General features: G+C 37.1%; 2 protein-coding genes across 2 annotated transcripts; both read right to left on the bottom strand.

The window, feature by feature from the left end:
- Positions 1-744: 744 nt before the first annotated feature.
- On the bottom strand, positions 745-8,465 carry LOC146139958 (cysteine desulfurase-like). The gene is made up of 9 exons (XM_083391157.1): positions 7,654-8,465; positions 7,053-7,205; positions 6,811-6,893; positions 6,310-6,418; positions 5,949-6,116; positions 5,282-5,440; positions 3,817-4,006; positions 3,152-3,317; positions 745-2,700 (listed from the first exon to the last, which is right to left on the bottom strand). Exons 1-9 carry the CDS (start codon positions 7,837-7,839, stop codon positions 2,547-2,549), a joined length of 1,368 nt encoding a protein of 455 aa, XP_083247283.1. The 5' UTR covers positions 7,840-8,465; the 3' UTR covers positions 745-2,546.
- A 7,908-nt stretch (positions 8,466-16,373) lies between these two features.
- Positions 16,374-18,544, bottom strand: LOC146139957 (uncharacterized). Its single transcript, XM_083392235.1, has 2 exons — positions 18,252-18,544; positions 16,374-17,261 (listed from the first exon to the last, which is right to left on the bottom strand). Exons 1-2 carry the CDS (start codon positions 18,507-18,509, stop codon positions 17,004-17,006), a joined length of 516 nt encoding a protein of 171 aa, XP_083248361.1. The 5' UTR covers positions 18,510-18,544; the 3' UTR covers positions 16,374-17,003.
- Positions 18,545-20,563: the final 2,019 nt, after the last annotated feature.

Here is a 20,563-nt window from a genome sequence, read left to right as displayed (position 1 = left end):
ATAAGTACAGGTTTTTGAATTAAATTGTCCTCTAAAGGCAAATGGCTTACTCAATGTAAACTGATTTTCGAGGAAATGATTTCAGAGATTGTGTGTTGATGTATTGAGCGTTTTATTATCATTTTTTGCATCGATTTAGACCAGTGTTTCCCCAACGTTTTTCACACTAGTGCCCCCCTTGGGCTCCGTATTATTTTATATCGCCCCCTCATCTTGCTTTACAGTAAAGTATTATATTAATCGTAACATCATATTGTCTGCACTTTTGTTTCGATGATATTTTAGGTTGTCTAACATACATCTACTATAGGAATTTACATGAACATGTGTATAAATTGAGCTAAATTAATGACGTAGGTGCCTATTAAACAACTAAAGCATGTAGGTAACAGAACATATAATTTACATACAAGAATAATTGCGTTGAGGTTTAAACAAACTTGTGCAAACTACTTTGCTATTAAAATATCTGACGAATGAACATATCAACACGGTTTCATAATGAAATCCATTTTTGTCATTCAACATATAGATTAATTCGTAATATACATAAAAATTCAACTTTCTGCACCGAGACTTTAAATCAGGGGTCGGCAACCTTTTCTAATCGCGGGCACCAACCAAATTGAGAAAGGTCTCTGTGGGTCGCACAAAATTTTAACTATAATAATTGTGTTATTAAAATGTCAGGACAACTGTGAATCAGTGTCTAGCTGTCAAAGAGGCGGCGGGCCAAATCCGGCCCGTGGGCCGTACGTTGGCGACCCCCGTTTTAAATATACAACATTTTGCAGCGTATAAAACGGTGAAACGCAACAACAACAACCAATAACGTTACATAAGAAAGCCAATTGTTAGGCCAGAAGTTAACAATTGGCGACAAACTACCACAAGTTAGCAATACGAAAGTTGCCATTTAAGCTTAATTGTTACCTACAGTGCTGTTTATTACTATTTTTATGTGAACTTTTTATAAAATTTTGCGAAAAGTAGTTTATGTAACGCCCCCTTATGTACGTTCAGCGCCCCCCAAATGAGAAAAATACCCAAAACGCCCCCTTGTAACTCACCAACGCCCACAAGGGGGCGGTACCGCCCACGTTGGGAACCTCTGATAGACGGTCCCTATAAAACTGCCTCGCGGATCCCAGGTTGAGAACCACTGCACTCGAGATATTCAAATATGCAGATAAGCTTTTTGTAAATTTGACCGGGTTGTAGGCCTACTACAAATTGCAATGCATTAACGCCCGTTTATATGCCGAATATCGACGAGATAACAAATAACATCACGGTTTTCACTGATTAGCTTTTCGTGTACTTCCAGGTGATTGTTTGAAAATATTTGACCGGTTTTGTAAAATTATGCCGGAAAATTGTTCATTTTTTTAGTTCAGACTGAATAAGCTTGAGAGCAACTGCTCTACAATATAACCCTTTAACATTAAAATAGAGATAAACGTTACCATATATTTAGCATAGCAAATGTCATCTACCGTCGCGTATAAGGCAGGTAAGCATCAGCACAAAAAGACAACGGTCTTTCTATGCAGTTTAGTTGTATGACATTCTAATGAGCCGTGATGGTTTGCGCTTAACATTCATTGTGCGAAACCTAATTGAGTTAGTTTTTTGCTAGCGCAGCGCCTTCGCGACTGTTTTGATCAAATACAATCACAAAAAATGCAATATACACGGTTGTTGGTAATGACAAATTCAAAACAAATGCGAAGTTGCCTTTGATGTTAACCTATGACGCAAGGTTTATGGCATTCCTCATTCGATGAACTGTACACTTTTGTAAAAAAAACAAAATAAGAGGATGTAACAAATAAAGAGTTGCTAAAATACCCCACAACAATCAGAAATATGAAGGATAACCTGGTGACATGTTGAATGAAAAAAATTATGCACGGCGCACACAGCGTTACTTAGGCCCGATTAAACATGCTAAAAAACAAAAAGATGAAATCCAAGCAACAGCAACATAAAAGCGAAACAAACGGCTTTTAATGCCAGATTGGCATTCGGCGTTTGCATCGCCTTAACCCTTATTAAATGTATTTCGAACAGAGGATTCGAAACTGTGGTCCATGGTCCAGTGGTAGGCAATAAAGGGCATTTAAGTGGTAAATTTTTGAGGTATATATTTATTTCAAGCGTTAAATTATTAATCTTTAGTACTATAACCGATATTAACAGGCTTAAGGTATATCAAGAAATACTCACTAGTGCCAAAGATTTAGGAAATTACAAACTTACAGACGGAGCGAAACAAAACATTAACCGGTTGTATTTGATTGTAAGGCCGGGCCAATAACCGTTTTAACCCAAAATAGGGCCATGTGAATACACACTACGAAAAACACTGTTCTACACCAAGCTAACAAAGCCAATAACCATTAAATAAGCGTGTAAATTCCAAGCGTAAAGCCTCGCATAACGACAAAGGGAAGGGTAGCTGGAAAACGAACATCCGCGACGTGTTTTTGCCTGGGCTTAACCCGGGGCTTCCCAATTTGGTTAGAAAGCTGATCGTTGGTGGGTCAGTGCTGGGTCCACTCGATCTTGGAGAGGTCGATACCTTCCTGCTCCATTTCCCAGAGCGGACTCAGATCCCGGAGTTTGCGGACCTCCTCGATGACGCGTCCCGCAGCGAAATCGACTTCGTCAGCTGTTGTGAAGCGACCGATGCCGAATCTGGCGTGAGAAATTGTCAAAAAAATAAAAAAAAAAAAATTGTATTTTTTAAAAAGCGAGTCTTTTATTCAGTGACTTTTAACCTTTCATCTATAAAGCCGTTTTTTATAACTGCCCTGTCAGGCGATTTACCTTAAACATACTATTTTGAGAACACAGGAACGTTAACTCCTTTAAAAATTGTCCCAGATTCAACATTTGCTATATTGGCGCCGTAACACGCGACAAATTTACGTGGCCTTCAATACTAATGTTGTGCAAATTTATGCATCCGCCGTACTAACTTGTTCCTAAGAGGTTATCGTTACTACGTTACTAAGGGTTATCCCCATCCAAATTTGTCATACAAGAAAAGGCTGAATGCAGCCCCGTGGCAAGCTCGCGCGTAAACAATCATTGGCTCGTGGCTAAAAAACGACGCGTCAAAAATCCTGTTTGCAAGTACTCCTACCGAATCGAGGAGTGGGCGAGAACGTCATCGGAGCCGATAGCCCTCAGTACGTAGGAGGGCTCGAGTGAGGCCGAGGTGCAAGCGCTTCCCGACGACAAGGCCACTTGCTTGAGGGCCATGAGAAGGCTCTCGCCTTCGACGTGGGAAAAGGACAGGTTCAGGCAACCTTTTGGCAAAAATTGGGGTTGGTATCGGCAAGCATAGATAGAATAAGGTAGTTTTATTGATAGATTAAACATCCTTAAAATGTAAAGAATATATTGTAAAAATGTCAGACACTATTTAAATTTGAATGGACTTCTTTGACAAAGACCCCTGGCAGATTATAATGCAAAACCGCTTTCGAAGCGGATAAGTACGGTCTGTTAGAAGAATGTAGTATAACTACACAAAACCATTGCAAATAATTTCGCAAATAAAAATTAACTTTTTGGGTTTTTATTGTAGTCTGAATAAATCAATTGACAATCACACTGGGTTTTGCGACTTAATCAATTATCCGTTGTTTAGGTCCGTGATTAAACAAACGGTAGGCAAAATCGATCGAAACCAGCGACCAGCGTGATAGTTGCAATATGTGTATCACTATTACTATTTTTAACCTCAATATATATCTATCAGAACGGAAATACACGAAGTTTAAATAGGCTAAAAACGACACTTACCAGGGTAGGTCGATTGATCGTCGCCATTCCAAATGACGCTGGGCAATTCCGCCATGATTTTCTCGCGGAGACGGGTAGACAAAGAGTCGACGTGCTCCTTGTCAAAGTCCATGTCAGCCTCACAGATTCTGCAGGCTTCGCCCAGTCCTATAACGAGAGGTGCTGGGGCTGTGCCGCTTCGCAGGCCGCGCTGCACAACGGAAACAAAGTTGTAGTTTGTGCGAAACAAGCACTACTTTAACGTAATAGTTTTGAGTCAAATCAAGTGATTAACTGAATCAGATCAAAGCAAAACTTTTGCTAATCTGGTGCTATCATGGACTCCTGTAGTAAGACAGAAATTAGAATAACATCACCTTTGGAATAAAACACATGTCGAATTAGGACGCAACTAAGCCCACATTACTTTTTCCACCCCCCTGTCAAAACTATGGTATACAGACGTCGCGGCCAATTGTCCCATACCCTATTTGGTTTTGCTATACAATTGATTGTAATACTATCGCATTATTGACAATTACTCTGTACTTAGTGTTGCTTAAAGTCTCATTGATTGTTCCTACGATCACTTTATATTTGTGACATTACAGCAAACCAGCTCAAGGTTCTAACACCCCATAAAAGCTGAATACCCCAACCCCTAAACTCTAAACAGGGATCCTGATGTCCAAATTGTCTACTAATGCTTTTGTTGTGCAATATAACGTCAAACTCTCGGTGGTTGACTATGCGCAATTAGTGATATTTCAGTATTGTGACCGGATTTCAGTATACTGCCGGTGTGACATTAACTAAATTGGGTAGGTTTTGTAGTTTAAGAACAGTTCAGCTACAATTAGCCTTCATTGCTAACTCGCACAAAAGGAAAAGAAAGGTTTTAAATTGCGAAAATTGCGCTGCAACAGCAAAGGTCTGTTTCCGCTTCTAGCAACTTTGACGAAATTAGGACTTTTGCTGTTCTTAAACTTTTTTGTCCACCATTGGTGGACTTGGGGAAAGTAACAGGAAAGTGAGAAAAATAATTGTGGTGCATAGTTCTTCCCATTGGCGAAAAAAAAGGAGACCGGGATTTTTTCGAAAAGGAGACCGGGATGCCTGAACATTAGATGTTGTGTGAACCCCTTTGTGAGACTGAACTGGGATTAAGATCAAGCGAACAATTTGGGTTCTTAACATGTGTCATATATAACCTCCGGCCTGAATATTAGCAAAAACTAAAATACTAACTTGGCTTGACTTTTAAAATACTGTTTAGAAGGACAGCTTAACATTTTTATTAGGTACAACGTTTAAATATCTTACCCAAACTTAAGGTTTCCAAAAATATATATGTATATATATGTAATATTTTTCGATTCGTTAAAGTAAAATGGTGAACACTGTACCACTTGCATGAAAAATAATAATTGGAATATTCAAGTAAAAAGTTGTGACTGCACACTAGTAAGGATAAATACAACAATACCTCCTGTCCACCTCCACTCTGCAGTGGTTCAAGTCTTACTCTTGGCCTTCTTCTGACATAGAGAGCACCAATTCCCTTAGGTCCATAGATTTTGTGACCGCTTATAGACATAAGGTCAATTTTCATTTCATTAACATCAATTGGAACTTTTCCAACAGCCTAAAAAAGAATGCTTGTTTAAACTATTAAAAAAAAATTGAAGTCCTAAAAATATACAACAACCACAACCCTGTCTAGTTAACCTGTTTTGGGAAATGTGAAGATGGAAGAATTAGACCTGCAGGGTGGATTTTACACCAAGATATATTTAAGCAGCCTAATTTTGATTGCTAAATAACATTACTTCAAAAACCTGTGTATCTGTAAATGAGTTAATACTTAAAAAATAAAATAACAACCAAAACATGTACAGATTAAGTATTTTGGGGTTAGCCTACTCTAGTTTGCACACCTGAATTTGTTTTACCATAATTTGTTCTGGAAATGCGCAGCTAAAAGTACAACTACAATGGCCAAAATTTGTAAATCCTGTTATATAATACATGTTTGTATGTTCACTGCAAACTGGCCAATGAAAAAATACTTGGCCAATTGGGCATATTGGACAGTCACCCTACCAACCCAACTTTTTATAATTCTAATGCAATATATACAATAACCCTGTTACCTGGGCTGCATCTGTGTGAAAGAAAACCTTCCTTTCTCTGCACATTGCTCCAATCTCAGCAATGTTTTGCATTGCGCCGATCTCATTGTTAATAAACATTATAGAAACGATTGCGGTGTCATCCTGCAAAGCTTTCTCCAGATCTGACAGTTTAATTAGTCCTTTTGGCTGCAAGCAATATATATATATATATAATTCATCCATTAGAACAATGTAAAGTGTCCTAATAAAAAATTCATAAAAGCGCACATTAAAAACTTAGTAGTAACCTTAAGATATCTTAATGAACATGAATAATCAGAAATTAAATGTAATACATTTATTAATAGTTAGAACTGTTTTCTTAATGCAGATAACTCACTCCAACTGGAAGGTATGTAACAGAAAAACCCTCATTTTCCATGGCACGACAAGAATCTAGAACACATTTGTGCTCTATCTGTGATGTTATGATGTGTTTTTTCCTCGATCTTTAGACCAAAAAAACATTTTACAGATAAATTTAATATTAGCACTAGACCATATTATTAATAATTAATGCAATGTTAGACGGTTGATAAAACATTCCATAATATTTAAATAACTAAAATAAGAAATATAATTGCATATATATGAATATACGCTCTGTAGTTGCATTGCACGTATGGCCATACATGGATATATATTTTTGGAAATCTTCTATAGTTTAGTATTTAAATGTGGCTTTTAATATTTTTTTTGATGTATCATTTTGTTATAATATTTCTAGAAAAAAAATTACTGCAGAACTGCATGATTTAGGATACAAGGTAATTTAATTCCATATTAAATTGGCAAAACATCTCACAACCTAAGACTCTGATTTTCCTAACTGACTCCTTACCCATAAAACCTTGATACGCCCTTAATGGCGAGGTTGTTCGACTCTGTTGCTCCACTTGTGAAGACAATTTCCCGTGTTTCTGCCTAGATTAAAAAAGGCAAATATATGTAGAATATAAAATGCAGGATGGAAATTTAAAATAAAATTGAACAAAGCAAATTGATTCAATTGAAATGTGTTCCAGAGGCTAAACTTCTTAAAGAAGATTAAATTAAATGTGTTTAATAAAAAGGAAGCCAAACCTTAATTAGGCTGGCCACTTGCTGTCTTGCATGATCCATCGCAAACTCAGCCTGCCAACCATAAGCATGTGTCCGACTGTGTGGGTTTCCATAGTAACTGACCATGTAGGGCATCATTTTGTCCAATACACGGGGATCCAGAGGTGTAGTTGCCTTGAAAAAAATTAAGTTGCGAACAATTAAAACCAGTGAATATATATATCCTTTTAATAGAGGTCAAATCATCCATTTTTGAACTGGTGGACCTGCCTATGGAGAATTTAGAATAAGGAACATGTGCAGAAATATCTTGTTTTGATAGAAACGTTTTTGGTATAATTGTAATTTTGCTTAAATACAAATAGTAATATTTTTCAGCGCTATTGATACAAAAATCCTCAATTGAGTTATTTTTTGTTTCTTTGTAAGGAACAAAATAATAATTAAAACAACCCTTTTCAAAATCAATTCTAACTTTTTAGTATTGCTTAACTAAGATTAGGTACCATTTTTTGGGGCTATTCTTATGTTTTCTAAATTCAACTAATGCTTCACCAAAAATATGAACAATGGATTGCAATTTACATGCAAATAAATCATGATTTATTGTTTGGTTGTTCACCTGGGTATCCAAGTATACTGGCCGAGTGTGTTCGTTCCATTCTGTGTGACCTTTGTTGATAGTGGCTTGTGCAATTGTCAAACTCCTTAGATTAGAACTTGTACTGAGCGCTAATCTATTTTGCAAGGTAAGACTAAAACCTGTATTTAGCAGTACTCGGCCAGCCTTTCCCAGTAAGCCAGACATAATAAATTTGTTTGTAATCTAGTAGAAATATATATTCTGCAAAATACTCTGAACAATAGAATCTGTTAAAAATATAAAAAACATGTTAATATAACACTGAGAGTCCTATAAGACTATTGTGGACGCTTGCCATACTTTCCACTGTGGGCCCAGACTACCAGTATGCTTTTTGTGGAAGGTGCACATCAGAGACTTTTTTTAGAAAGCAATTTGTGTGCACACTTAAATTAGTAACTTACCCACCTAAATTTTAGAAAAAAAGTTTAGGGTCATTCAAGATTCCCAAACCTCAGATGTGCATAAAAGCCTGATTGCAAACCTGCAAATTGCTACGGGCATAATATGCGAAAAAGCCAGTCCCCGCAGTCTAAAATTTAAAGTTCGGTAAATGGCTATATAATTATCTTGCAAATAAGAAGTGCCCTCTTGGACTATGCCTACCTCAGAGATTTCAAATTATTAAAGCAACGCAGGATATTGGGTTAGTGTGTCGCATAGTGTTTGGGTAAGGTGGGTGTCAAGTAATATTATATTTATTATTTAATAATATTTCTATAATAATCTACCTGAACCTGAACACTAACCAACATCCTAACCCAAATAATGTTTGTTGTGGTAGGATTCTAAACCACCTGTACATCAAGTGCAAATGCATATTCTAGTATTACCTATATATGAAAGGATTCGATATTGTCAAATATTAACAAACAATAAAATACAAGATCTAAAAGCAGCAAATAAATGTTGATTCATACTTGTGCCAAAAAGTCATTCGCATAATATAAAACACAAATAAATTACATATGTTATAGTTGAATATTCGAATCCCTACAATTACTGTTTATAAACAAACCTCTTATACCAGTGCGGCACTCGATGAATATTCATATTTATTAATAATACCTTTTGGAAAAAAAGTGTGTTTGCTGGATAGCTAAAGCCAAAACAAGGTTTGTATAAAAATTCAGCTTATGAGCGGCACAACATACCGACATATTGCTCTATAAAAATTTCGGTGAACTCAGTCTGCTCAAGTCTGCTTCCAATGCTTTGTAAACAGCAAAAACATGCGTAAATATATTTATTATATAACAACTTTCCGCATGGTGACGCAAATATTGATAAGAGTTTATTCCAGTGGTTCTCAAACTGGGGTCCGCGAGACAATTTTCTGGGACCGCGAAGCACCTAACAAAAAAATCAACACGACGCTCCTGAAGAAGAAAAATTTTTGTGCAATAAAATTTTCAGGCAACTTACTTTTCCAAACCAAGCTCATCAGTTGTTCATTTACGTTATTGCACGCTTGAAGTTGAATTGTCCATTGTGACGTCATAGTGTTGCGTTGTGCTAGTGAAAAATTACATTTTTACAGCTTGCTGCGCTGCCACTGTGGGCACGGTTTTAACACTGTTCGTGATTGCTAGACTAAAATAAAGTGATTCGTTAATTAGAGGTTAACATAACTGATAGCAAAGAAGCAAGAGCACCTGTCCCATTGATACAATCAAAAACAACGTGTTATTTTGAGTTTATTTGTGTATATTTTTCAGGACCGTGAGCAATTCAAAAATTGGCAGGGGGACCGTTGCGTAAATTTTTAACAAAAGTTTGAGAACCACTGGTTTATTCGAATATATTATGCTGTTTAGCAGTGCAAAATCTCTTAAGAATACGTTACGTGACAAACACTAACTTAGTAAAGAATATTGTGGATAAAGCTCAATAAACGCACTATTTGGGCTAACTGAAGTAACAAACTTTTATCATTCTGTTTTTTTCCTATAATCAGATCCATTTATTTTTTTATTTTCATTTTTTTTATTATTATATAGCGACACAACAAAGCGAGTGCAAAAGAAAAAAAAGAGGCGAAATAAAACACATGTCAGAAAGCCACGAATTGGCAGGAATTAAGGCATTAAAATACAGTTGAGGTTTCGGGGTAACATGTAGTGAACTTTAAAATAGCCCTTGCCACTTGCAAAGAAAGTCGTTAATTTTATGATTCCGAATGGCGATAAGATGTTCCGATTTCTGAACCGATTTAACCAGACTTAGGAACATATTGAAATTCGGCACTGATTCGGCGTAGGCCTACTTACAGCGGTAAATTACAAAACGCGCACACGACAACAAACAATTCAAAAGGTTTTCAGATTGATCCGCCACAACACCAAACAACATATGAACAGGGTTAGGGCGTAAATCAATCAGAAGTTTCGCCGAGATCCAGGCAGTTACTTCTTCCCAGAAAGTTTCTACTTTGGTACAAAAATAAAACACGTGCGCTACAGTTTCTAATGCATCGCAACAGAAAACACATTTAGCCTATCTGAGTCTTTAATTCCAAATGAGCACAGGGCGTCATTGGTCACGATGGCCCTAAGGTTAAATTTTATCGGAAAACTTCTAAGTTTGTTTTCCACGGTACAGTCGTAGTTAATTTGGTAAAGTTTGTCCCAAGGGATTCGGTTTGGTAAAACTTGTAAGATCTGTTCCCACTTGATTTGCTGTTTAAATGGGGTAAGCCAATATGTCAGCATTAATCATAGTCTTTCAAAAAAAGGTTTGTTTACGGTATCGAACCTGGTCGTTAATCCACAACGGTCTGCCGTTCCTTGTAAATATTATGTTAATCAAGTGTTTGCAGTCCGCAATTGTTTTTCTGATAGTTTGCAAAGGAATCAGTTTCGGGCTTTTTGAGAGAGGGCAGACTGGCTGCCGCGAAGCCAACATTCTATTTCATTGTTGCTTATATACTTCTTCCAGTTTTTTCCAAGGCGCCATAACTGTCATCGAATAGTTTTGTTACCCATTTCATACCCAGCGCGAGTATGTAAGCATCCACATCGATCATGTTAGCGCCACCTTGACCAACGCTAGCGCATAATTTTGTGCGTTTTATCCTCTCCCATTTAGAGCCCCAAATAAATTGAAAAAGTTTTGTTTTAAGTTTGCGCAGGAAGTAGCAGATCCATTTATAAATAATCACCATTGGAACACTGGCATTTTGCGTCCCCCGTTGGCGGACCTAAATAAATTTTTGGTTGTGGGAATAAGATTCTGTGTACGTAACTTTTTCCAAAAAGTTTTATAGCGTGCTTTTGGAAATTGTTGATTTATTCCAATTTTTCACTTTTCTAGGTGAAAAATGTACTTTTTAGCTAACATTCGTAAGGTGTTTTGATAGTCTTTAGGTAATTGTAAATCAGTGAATATTTTTTTGTGGAGAGAGGGGTTATCTAGGTCAGCGTGGTCCAACTTTTTTTCATGGCGGGCCAAAAACAACTTTTTTTTATCCTGCGGGCCAATGTTTTTAAATAGCGATCCTTAGGCGTATTCTTAACCTTTTTTTCCGCCGCGCCCCTTTGGTAATTTTCATATTCCTTTCGCCTTTGGTAATTTTCATATGCCTTTTAGATTTCAATTATTTTTTCCATGTAGGTAGTAGGTACCTATAGCTATAAGCTTTCCAAAGAAAATAACCGCGAGTGTTTTTGAGTTATAATTCGAAGGATATTACGGAAAAAACAAATCCGTAATATGCAGGGTTGCCATCGACATGGACCAAAAAATAAGGACAACCGAAAAATTTGATTAGTATTTAAAAAACGTTTTTGTACATGCATTGTATTTATACGAGTCGTGTCATATCACATTCCATACTAATGCAATAACTGCTGTTTACTGGTAAAATGTCGTTAGCAGCTGTATTCTGGTACAGCCAAAACCGCTGTAGACTACCCTACCTATCTTACCACCTAAAAGTAAAATCCTGAGACTTGTACGCCACGGGGACGGGAGTACCTTTTCATTTGTGATGTTATAAAAACTCGGCGCAAAAGCATAATTTTAGATTATTATTCAACAACTGTTACCAGAGGAAAACGATCGAAGTTCTGTAGTTGTTAAAAATAAACTAAATACGCAGGTCAAAAATAAGGACATTTCTTAGAAATAAGGACATTTGAGTTTTCTAAGACCTGGCTCTTCAAAATAAGGACAAATCTTATAAATAAGGATGGTATGGCAACCCTGGTTATACGGGTCCCGCACCTCCCCTACCGTCCATATAAACAAGGCAGACAAGGGTTAAATTAAAACTTTGAACCTAGTGCCCGAGTCCTACCGAAAACGTCAAATTTTGATTTACAAAACTTTCAATGGACTCCAGTCGTATAAGATCGAAATACAAACAACATCTACGTCGGAATAAAACACAGTTCGGAATCTGAACCCAAATCTGTCGGAAAGGCCTAAATGGCCAGAACATACACAACATTTAATATAATCCGTACAACCATAACCCAAAGTTCATCACTAACTCCCCTAAGCATTTCAGCCCTAACCCATTTTCTTACCCCACCCATTACCCACCACTAACCCCGGGGCCCAACCAACCGCTGCCGAAACAGCGGCGCCGTTTAAAGTAATCACCCATCCGTTGACACCAAAAATCCGATGGCCCCCGATCGCCCATGTCTAGCTCTATCTACAGTATTTAGGCGTTAGGCCTATCTTGGCCATGGGCCTTATTTCCGATGAAGTTCCGACGGGTTTATCTCTTATTTAGACGATTTATATCTTATTCTGCGGTTGGTATATATACTGCGTGTTTTGCTTTCGCTTTGTGATGTCGTTGGTTTTGATAGGTACTATGGTAGGCCTATTATGGATTTTTCTGCTTTAAGTATTTTTGTGCTTCGTAGGTCTTATTGTGTGTTCTTATTGTCCCCTCTCAATGCGGCAGAAGATATCTGAAAGCAATCGGACTTACTGCAATAAAGTTTTTTCGTTACAATTTTGGCGTTAGGCGCAAATATTTTAGTACATTGCGTCACGTATTCTTAAAAAATTAGGTAGGCTATTACTTTTTTTGAATTAAAAAATTTACTATAGGTTTTACAATAAAATTAAATTTCTCATAGCCAATGACTTGTAGTCATCTTTTATGACTTCTATATTAAGACTGGATTTACGTAGCGCTTCGCCGAGAAAAGCATTCGTTGTAGACAAAATACCAGACAAGGTATTTACCGATTCTTATTCTAAGAAATTACGTGAAAATGAAATATTGGAACTTACGCTCTACTACTGCATGACGGAGTTATAACAATGTTAAATAATTACCGTTGCATAAATAAAGAGATTTTGAAAGCTCTAACCCAGCTTAGCGTGATGAAATAAAATTTAAAAAGCCATTAAGCTTTGACCTTTTTGTTTACGGTTACGTTGTAATAGCTATACGCTCTACAATACCCGATTCCCGTGCAAGTTTGCTGGAGCCGCCTGTTATAGCTGATTAAAAAAATATTTCAGCATTTAACCAAAAATATATTACATATGTGTCGCTTGGCGTGACATCAAGAGAAACAATTGGCAATGAATAACATATAAGAAAATACTGTTTTAATTTTCATACATTTTCATTAGTCCTAAAATATGCACTACCATATATGGCGCAACGGTTCGACAAATAGAAATTTTTTTTATGTTCCCTGCGATCTGAAGACATAACCTACCGTAAAACAAGTGCTTATCCGAGTAAGCATTTTCAAAACAAAAACGTTGTAAGACTTTAGGTTCAAATTGTAGCCTGGTAAAACAAACAAAGTGCAAGAAGTCATCAGCAATAGAATGTTATGCAATAGTTGCCTATAATTGTTTACAGAGGTTTTGCGCTGTGATTCGAAGAACCTTTTAAGCAGTTTGCAATGGGTGATTAACATCTCTTCACAGTAGTAGATGATTACGATGAACGTGAAATTGTCAAAGGGGCTACGCTTGTCTATAAAAAGCTCGTTATAGCAGATTAGGCACAGCCAAACGTATTATTACTAGAACATACCATTCAAAGTAAACCTAACGATAATTTTCCAAATGTATGGCAAAATTATTCTTTTCAACTTTTTAACACAAGGGCAGCCGGCCAACTGAACACTACATTTCTATGTCTTAAGTATGTCATAAATACTTAGTCATATAGGCCCTATGCATATTTTTATTCAAGATGTGAAAGAATTTACAACCTGTCTTGAAACAAAAACGCAGATGTCTTTACAATAAGGCTAAAACTATATAGATAAATATTTCAAAAAAAAACGTGTTACATTTTTCTATTTTTTTCATCCCCGCATATGTCCCGGCTTCTGCTCACGTGCTATACTTGTGGTTAGTATGCCAGAAGTCGATAACCACTGACCTTCACCAGTGCTCGCAGCCCTTTTTTTGCTTGTAACACCATAGCAGACCTAACAAATTCGGCGGCCATTCACAAATTATATGTCAAACGACAATAGCGACTTACTTTTTTGACTTTTCTGTTTATTGGACCAATTTTTTGCACAATATTTTGGGGAAGGTAAACCTCTGTAATTACGCGATTGTTTGAAATCTCTGCCCAACATTTGCGCGGGTAAACAAACTTTAAAAAGTTCAGTAACCTAAGACTTGAGTTGGACACCCCTGCTCTACACTAACTCAATGCAGCTGTCACCAGATATACGTTGTATGTTGGCATCCTGACGTGAAGTATCTGTCCTATTCATGATGCCTGGTGCTCCAGCAGGGCCAGGTGAACCGGGAAAGCCCCTTTCGCCCCTTGCGCCAATCGCCCCCCACTTTCTTGGTCTTGATCTACTCTCATTGCCACGACAGCTTGGATTCAGCAGCAACCGTGCCGGCTTGCACAACAGTAGTTCGTCGTCATTAACAACAACTGATCTTTGTGATGCGTCAGAAAGAACGCATAACAGACAAATCAGTGGTATCAGGGCGTATTGCATTTCTACCAACCTTAGTTTACTTTAAAACAATAACGGAGACCGTAAAAATAAAATCTTTTTTTGCACTTCACAGTTTCGATGTCGATTTCATGAAGCACATTTGTGTTAACTATGATGGCACAGTCAAGGCACTTGTTTATCTAAATTGTAAGTTCATACATGAACTGCTAAACATTTTATAACTTTATGTGACACAATGTTAGACAAATAACCCAATGAATCGTGTTGCATAATTACCGAGGGTAATCGAGGTTAAGCGTGATGTTTTGCAACCATATGTTTTGCAGCCGATGTTTTTCCAGCCATACGTTCAAGGGCCGGAGCAGTGATTCAATGATGTGACTTAAAATGGTAAAGGCGTCGATTTAATCGATACATTCAAGCTACAAAGAAGGTAAACTAAAAATAAATTAAAATGTTGTGCGAAAAACAATAATTCTAAGTTCACAAAACAAATAAATTTCTTTCACGATTTCAACTTAATCTTTTTGACAAAACATGTGTAAAAAGGTGATTTATAAATAAACGTACTTTACCGTTTACCCATATTTATTTAATAAAGAACACAACCGAAGCATACTGTACTTGCATGGTTAAGTAACCTAAAGGGCATATGGTGACAATTATTAAGGTGTAAGACCTTTGATACAGCCTCATTTAATCGGACCAAAGTGCCTATTGGCCCACTTTCTGACGGTAACGTGGAAATGGAGTAAAAGTATCTCTGGCACGAAATCTGAATTAAAGAACCTTGTTTAAACCAATGACAAACACTGAATAAAAAAAATCAGCCAGCATGAAAATATTTATTCCTAAGTAATTATAAATTGATATAAGGTATAGAGCTATTTGTTATTCACGAGGGTAGAATGATTCGTTATTTTATTGAGTTATTTGTGAATCACGCTCAACAAAAATTCAAATCATCACCTGACAGGTAGGAATCGAGTAAGACTACGTAAAACTTCCCCAATCCCTAATTATTTATATCGACATTTATACATTGCCCTGAGGAAGCAAGGTTGACCGGTTGTGCGAAAGCTTGTCGAGAATTCAATACAAGTTGTCTTTAAATATCAGGTCTATCACCTGATTTCCCAAAATATACTTATGACTCTTTTAAATAGACGATTTGTTAACTTAAATCATATAACCGCATGTCTTACAGTGGAGAAATACGTTTTAGCTGAGTTTGCCTAAACAACAAATGATTTATTTGTGCATTTCTTTATGTGTTCGGCCGCTAAGCTGAATGTCTTTTTTACACTATTTATTAACTGTAACTCAGTGGATACGGCTCCTTTAAAAGATGCAAAAAACATTGAAAAACACATTGTGGGCTATTATATTCTTTCACCAAGCGAGTGCGAAACAATGTAACTCCTTGACGTATTTCCAACAGGCGTATATCCTGCATTCGTTTAAGTGTGATGGTGACCATAAAACAAATAGACATTCTAGTGACATATTCGCATCATTTTACAAGAAAAGCACGATCCAATGAGCGTAAAGAGTACGTTATATAAAATACAACTGAAAACAATAATCGCGATATGCCTATAGTACACATTTGATAGGTGTAAAATGTCATGAACAAAGCGCGCGGATAGCAACAGATATAAGTACATAATTTATATGTATAACAATTTGTACTGAATGTATAGGCAATCCAATACTGGCCGTGATGTTGTTGGAAGACAATAAATAGTAAGATATTCTTGTTTGTTAAAAGACCAAAAAAAAAGACCGAGAATATAAAATCAACATTCTGTTATCCGAGAATCACTCCTCAAATCAATAATAACACATTGTGTCAAAAAAAGTTTGACTCAATATTTGTGCATTTCCAGCTAACGCGTCTTTTAAATTTAATTAGTAAGTCGTTGCGTTATCACAGTGATCAACATGTTGATGAAGAACAACCCAGCGCTGTACAATGCATTAATTGCTTTAAGCACGAAATGCAAATAAAGAGTTTAATCAAAAACCATAACGCCTTTAGGTATGAAACAGAATTTTCAAATATTATCTTATACTCTTGAAGTGCTTATGTAGCCATAATCGCAGCGCAGCTAAAGAGTCAGCAACCGTTTGCCGCCAGCAAAAATCAAACTATCCAGGTGCTGGTTTGGCGTGATCAACTCGGATTCTACTAAATGACAACGTATTGTACAGTGGAATAATTTAGAGTCACTTAGAAACAGTTATACATGTGTTTTCGTTTTGAAACAATTGAATTACGCATCGAAACTTCGAAGCGCCAATGTATCGCACCAAAGTATATAAGGGGTACACAGAACGTTATACAGTATGTATAATAGGTGCTGAGAAAGCGAATAGGCAGCGTCAGACAGCTTAATGAGTCATGGGCGAACCCTAGAGCGAGTTGGTGTCGGGCCCGAAGTGTTCGCTGATAGTCCACGAGTCGGCGCGTTCCATCTTCTTGCGCAGCGTCAGGTTTCCTCGCTTGTCGCAGGAGAGGTAGCGACCCGACTTGACGTGGCGCAGCTTAAGTTGCTCGTCGAGCGGCGACATCTCTTTGCGAAAGAGTCGCTTGTCGCTGTCGTCTGTCGCGTCGGACGGGTCGCGACCGCGGCCCACCACGAAGCGTTTCTTCCGGAAGCGCTTGCCGACCTTTGAATGTAAGGGTTTGGTCATTTTTGGTCATGTGCGCATGAAATGCCTTAAATCTGCAATTCTCAGGCTCTAGGCTGCCTTATAGCTTATTCAAACGTGTCGATTTTGACCTTAGAATGTAAGGTTTTTTGGTCATTTATAAACTGTTGCTACCAGGCAAAGCAATATAATTAAAAAACAGCTCCTCTGGTAATTTTAATTGTTTACCAACGTTTCGGCAACCTATGCAAGCGGCCTTCGTCAGGGTGAATGACCAAGAACGTTCGTACAATAAATGGAAAACACACAAAGGAAAAAATGCAGGAAAAAACGCGAGCAAAGAAACGATAAGAAAATAATTAGCGATAACGTTTTGCTGAAAAAAACTCAAATTACCAAAGGAGCTGATTTTGATTTATATGTTTTTTGGTCATGTGCGCTTAAAATGCTTGAATCAATACTTCCCAGGCTCTAGGCCGCGTAGCTTATTCAAACGTGTCGATTTTTTTTTAAATCCTGCGTAGCAGAAGTACTGTTGTTATAACCGGTTTCACATTTGAATTAAAATTACATTTCTTGTTTGTGCTGATGTTTTTTCATGTATCAGGTATTATTGTAACGTTAAACTAAATCTTGCTAAAAAGGTGAGGCTGGAAATATGGCCTGTATCTGCTGTGATGCAAACAAAAAATATTTTTTTAATCCACCAACGGCCCTTCCTTTATAAATTACTTAAAAAAAATGCTCACATCAAAAATTATATTTCAATTTTAAAATATCGTTTTTTCACTTTAAGATTTAGAATTTCAATAACGTCGGTGATAAATCATTTTTCCCATTTAAGGTTTGTTTGTCAATTTCCGGTATTAACAGAAAATCCTGGTAAACACATTTTTCACATTTTATATGATCTGACAGGTATTTTTTTGCTCTGCTCCTTATTTAAAACTCGCTAGTTATAAAATAAACTGTGGGCTATACTTTTAAAGTTTTTACAAAGTTGTTCACCTTTAAATAGAGGCTATCGTTGTGGGGGCACTCGCAGGCAGCGATGCTGAAGACAATTCCCAGTTCAGGTGCGGCCCAGACCGTCCAGGCTCGCATGTCGTTGAACAGGCCAACCGAGACCGCTGACCGGCGTTTCAGGGCCTTTGGCCAGGCTTTCCTGGCTGTGACCCGGTGTTCCAACTCGGCACAGTACAGGCTCCACTGGCCAATAATGGTTCCAGCCGGTGGGTCGCAACACTCGCCCTCTTTGTGAGGCATTTCGTTGACGTCTAGCGTTTTCCTATTATAGCACAACTTCTGCAACACACACTTATGTTTGAAAGTTTTCTGCTATGTTTGCCTATTAATTGGTGGTGATAATAAACGAAATGTAACGAAAATAACCAAAGTATAATATGAGTTAGTTGGAAAACAACCACCCAACTCCACGGTATAGGCTAAAGTATACGCCAACGAAATCTAGCTGAATTTTCGTTGTTCCATTGCAGTAATACTAAATTTGCATTTAAACTTGCTTTTACAATGTGGACGTTACTTTATCGAACTCACTAATGTGACTATTTTACACTTCACTCGAATCCAGCTTTATATCACAAAAATATCTTTCCTTCGGGGATAACCCACTATTTCACTCCATCCCAGTAATGCTAATCCCGATACTGCTGTTGCCAGCCTGCTGCATCACCGCTGTTCTTAAAGTGCGTAGTGTTGTTGTAATGCCTTTATTGAAACTAATTCAAATCCCGTGAGATTCGATACGGTCCTTTCTCACAGCGGCACGCAAAAAGCTGCGATAAATAATGCATTGGATTCACCTTCGTCCTTCTCTAAACGCCTGGGCAGGTTAAAACTATACGGAAAGTCACCTGATTGATGCGTCGTTGCTCGGCCAAAGAAAACAACTCCAACAATAACTAGTGTGTCCGATTCTATATTTTTGCTACTTTAGTTAGGGCCGGGCCCACAAACTACTTTAGTAAGGGCCGGGCCCAAAACAACAAATGTTATCTTTCAACCAGATTGGTCGTAAGATCGTGACTGGCATACGTTTAGTCGATTTTATACTGTAGATGACTATTTATTTAGTTTATGCGTTTCTCTTATACCGGCCAACCCGCCAGTTGTGATGCGGCTTTCTACTTCATTAAACAGCCTTATTTTGGTAAAATATGTAGCATGTTGAAATGAACCAAAAGTGACTAAAGTATATAAATTTAACTGATTATTTGTAATAAATCTAAAGATATTTCAAACAAAATAGTTTGCTTAAAATATATTACACTATTATCTAACATGGGTCTCTGACAACCTTATATTTTATAACACGAAGTCTTGGCTGTGGATGTATAGCTTCTTTAAATAGTTTAATAAGACTTCCGGTGTCCCTTTAAATAGTTTATAAAATGCTTAACAAAACCGCAGTTTATTTTATTCAAACAAGTTATGAGAAAAATGCATTGTTGATTTATTACCGAAAACTGAAAACAACCTGTACAAGCCGTACAATTCGTACATGCTTTGAGCAGCCAAAACATTGCACGTGAGACATTGCTTAACGTGCACATACTTCTACAAGTTAGAGAATGCGCTGATAAACAAATTATATTTTTCCAAAACACTCTACAGCAGTGGTTCTCAAACTTGGGTCCGCGAGACAATTTATTGGGACCGCGAAGCACCTAACAAAAAAATCAACACGACTCTCCTAAAGAAGATAATTTTTTGGGCAATAAAATTTTCAGGCAACTTACATTTTCAAACCAAGCTCATTAGTTGTTCATTAAGGTTATTGCAAGCTTGAAGTTGAATTGTCCATTGTGACGTCATAGTGTTGCTTTGTGCTAGTGAGAATTACGTTTTTACAGCTTGCTGCACTGCCACTGTTGGCTGTACGGTCACGGTTTTAAAACCTGTTCGTGATTGCTAAACTCAAATTTTTGTTATTCGTTAATTAGAGGTTAACATAACTGATAGCAAAGAAGCAAGTGCACCCGTCCAATTGATACAATTAAAAACAACGTGTTATTTTAAGTTTATTTGTGTATATTTTTAAGGACCGTGAGCAATTAAAAAATTGCTGGGGGACCGTTGCGTAATTTTTTAACAAAAGTTTGAGAACCACTGCTCAACAGCAAACTGTTTACTTTGCGACACAAAACGAAAATATATAAGAAAAATAGTGTATTTTTAGAATCGCCTAATTCCTAATACACGCCAAGCTATTGTGTAAAGCTCTAAATAATATTAATTTTCGTATGGGTAGTCTATACATTCATAACTTGCTTGCATGCTTGAATTTCGACTTGTTATAC

This window comes from Ascidiella aspersa, chromosome 6, assembly GCF_963924565.1.
Source record: "Ascidiella aspersa chromosome 6, kaAscAspe10.2, whole genome shotgun sequence".
Lineage (NCBI taxonomy): Eukaryota > Metazoa > Chordata > Ascidiacea > Phlebobranchia > Ascidiidae > Ascidiella > Ascidiella aspersa.
The sequence above is the reverse complement of the archived record's forward strand: the minus strand, read 5'-3'. Positions and strand labels throughout refer to the sequence as shown.

Bases quoted from the DNA above. Each gene is read 5' to 3' on its own strand.
- LOC146139958 (XM_083391157.1), bottom strand. From the start codon at position 7,839: ATGTCTGGCTTACTGGGAAAGGCTGGCCGAGTACTGCTAAATACAGGT. The intron at 7,206-7,653 runs GTGAACAACCAA...ATTTTTTTCAAG, and splicing joins CAGTATACTTGGATACCCAG to GCAACTACACCTCTGGATCC. The intron at 6,419-6,810 runs GTAAGGAGTCAG...TTTGGTCTAAAG, and splicing joins GGCGTATCAAGGTTTTATGG to ATCGAGGAAAAAACACATCA.
- LOC146139957 (XM_083392235.1), bottom strand. From the start codon at position 18,509: ATGCCTCACAAAGAGGGCGAGTGTTGCGACCCACCGGCTGGAACCATT. The intron at 17,262-18,251 runs GTGAACAACTTT...TTACATTCAAAG, and splicing joins ACGATAGCCTCTATTTAAAG to GTCGGCAAGCGCTTCCGGAA.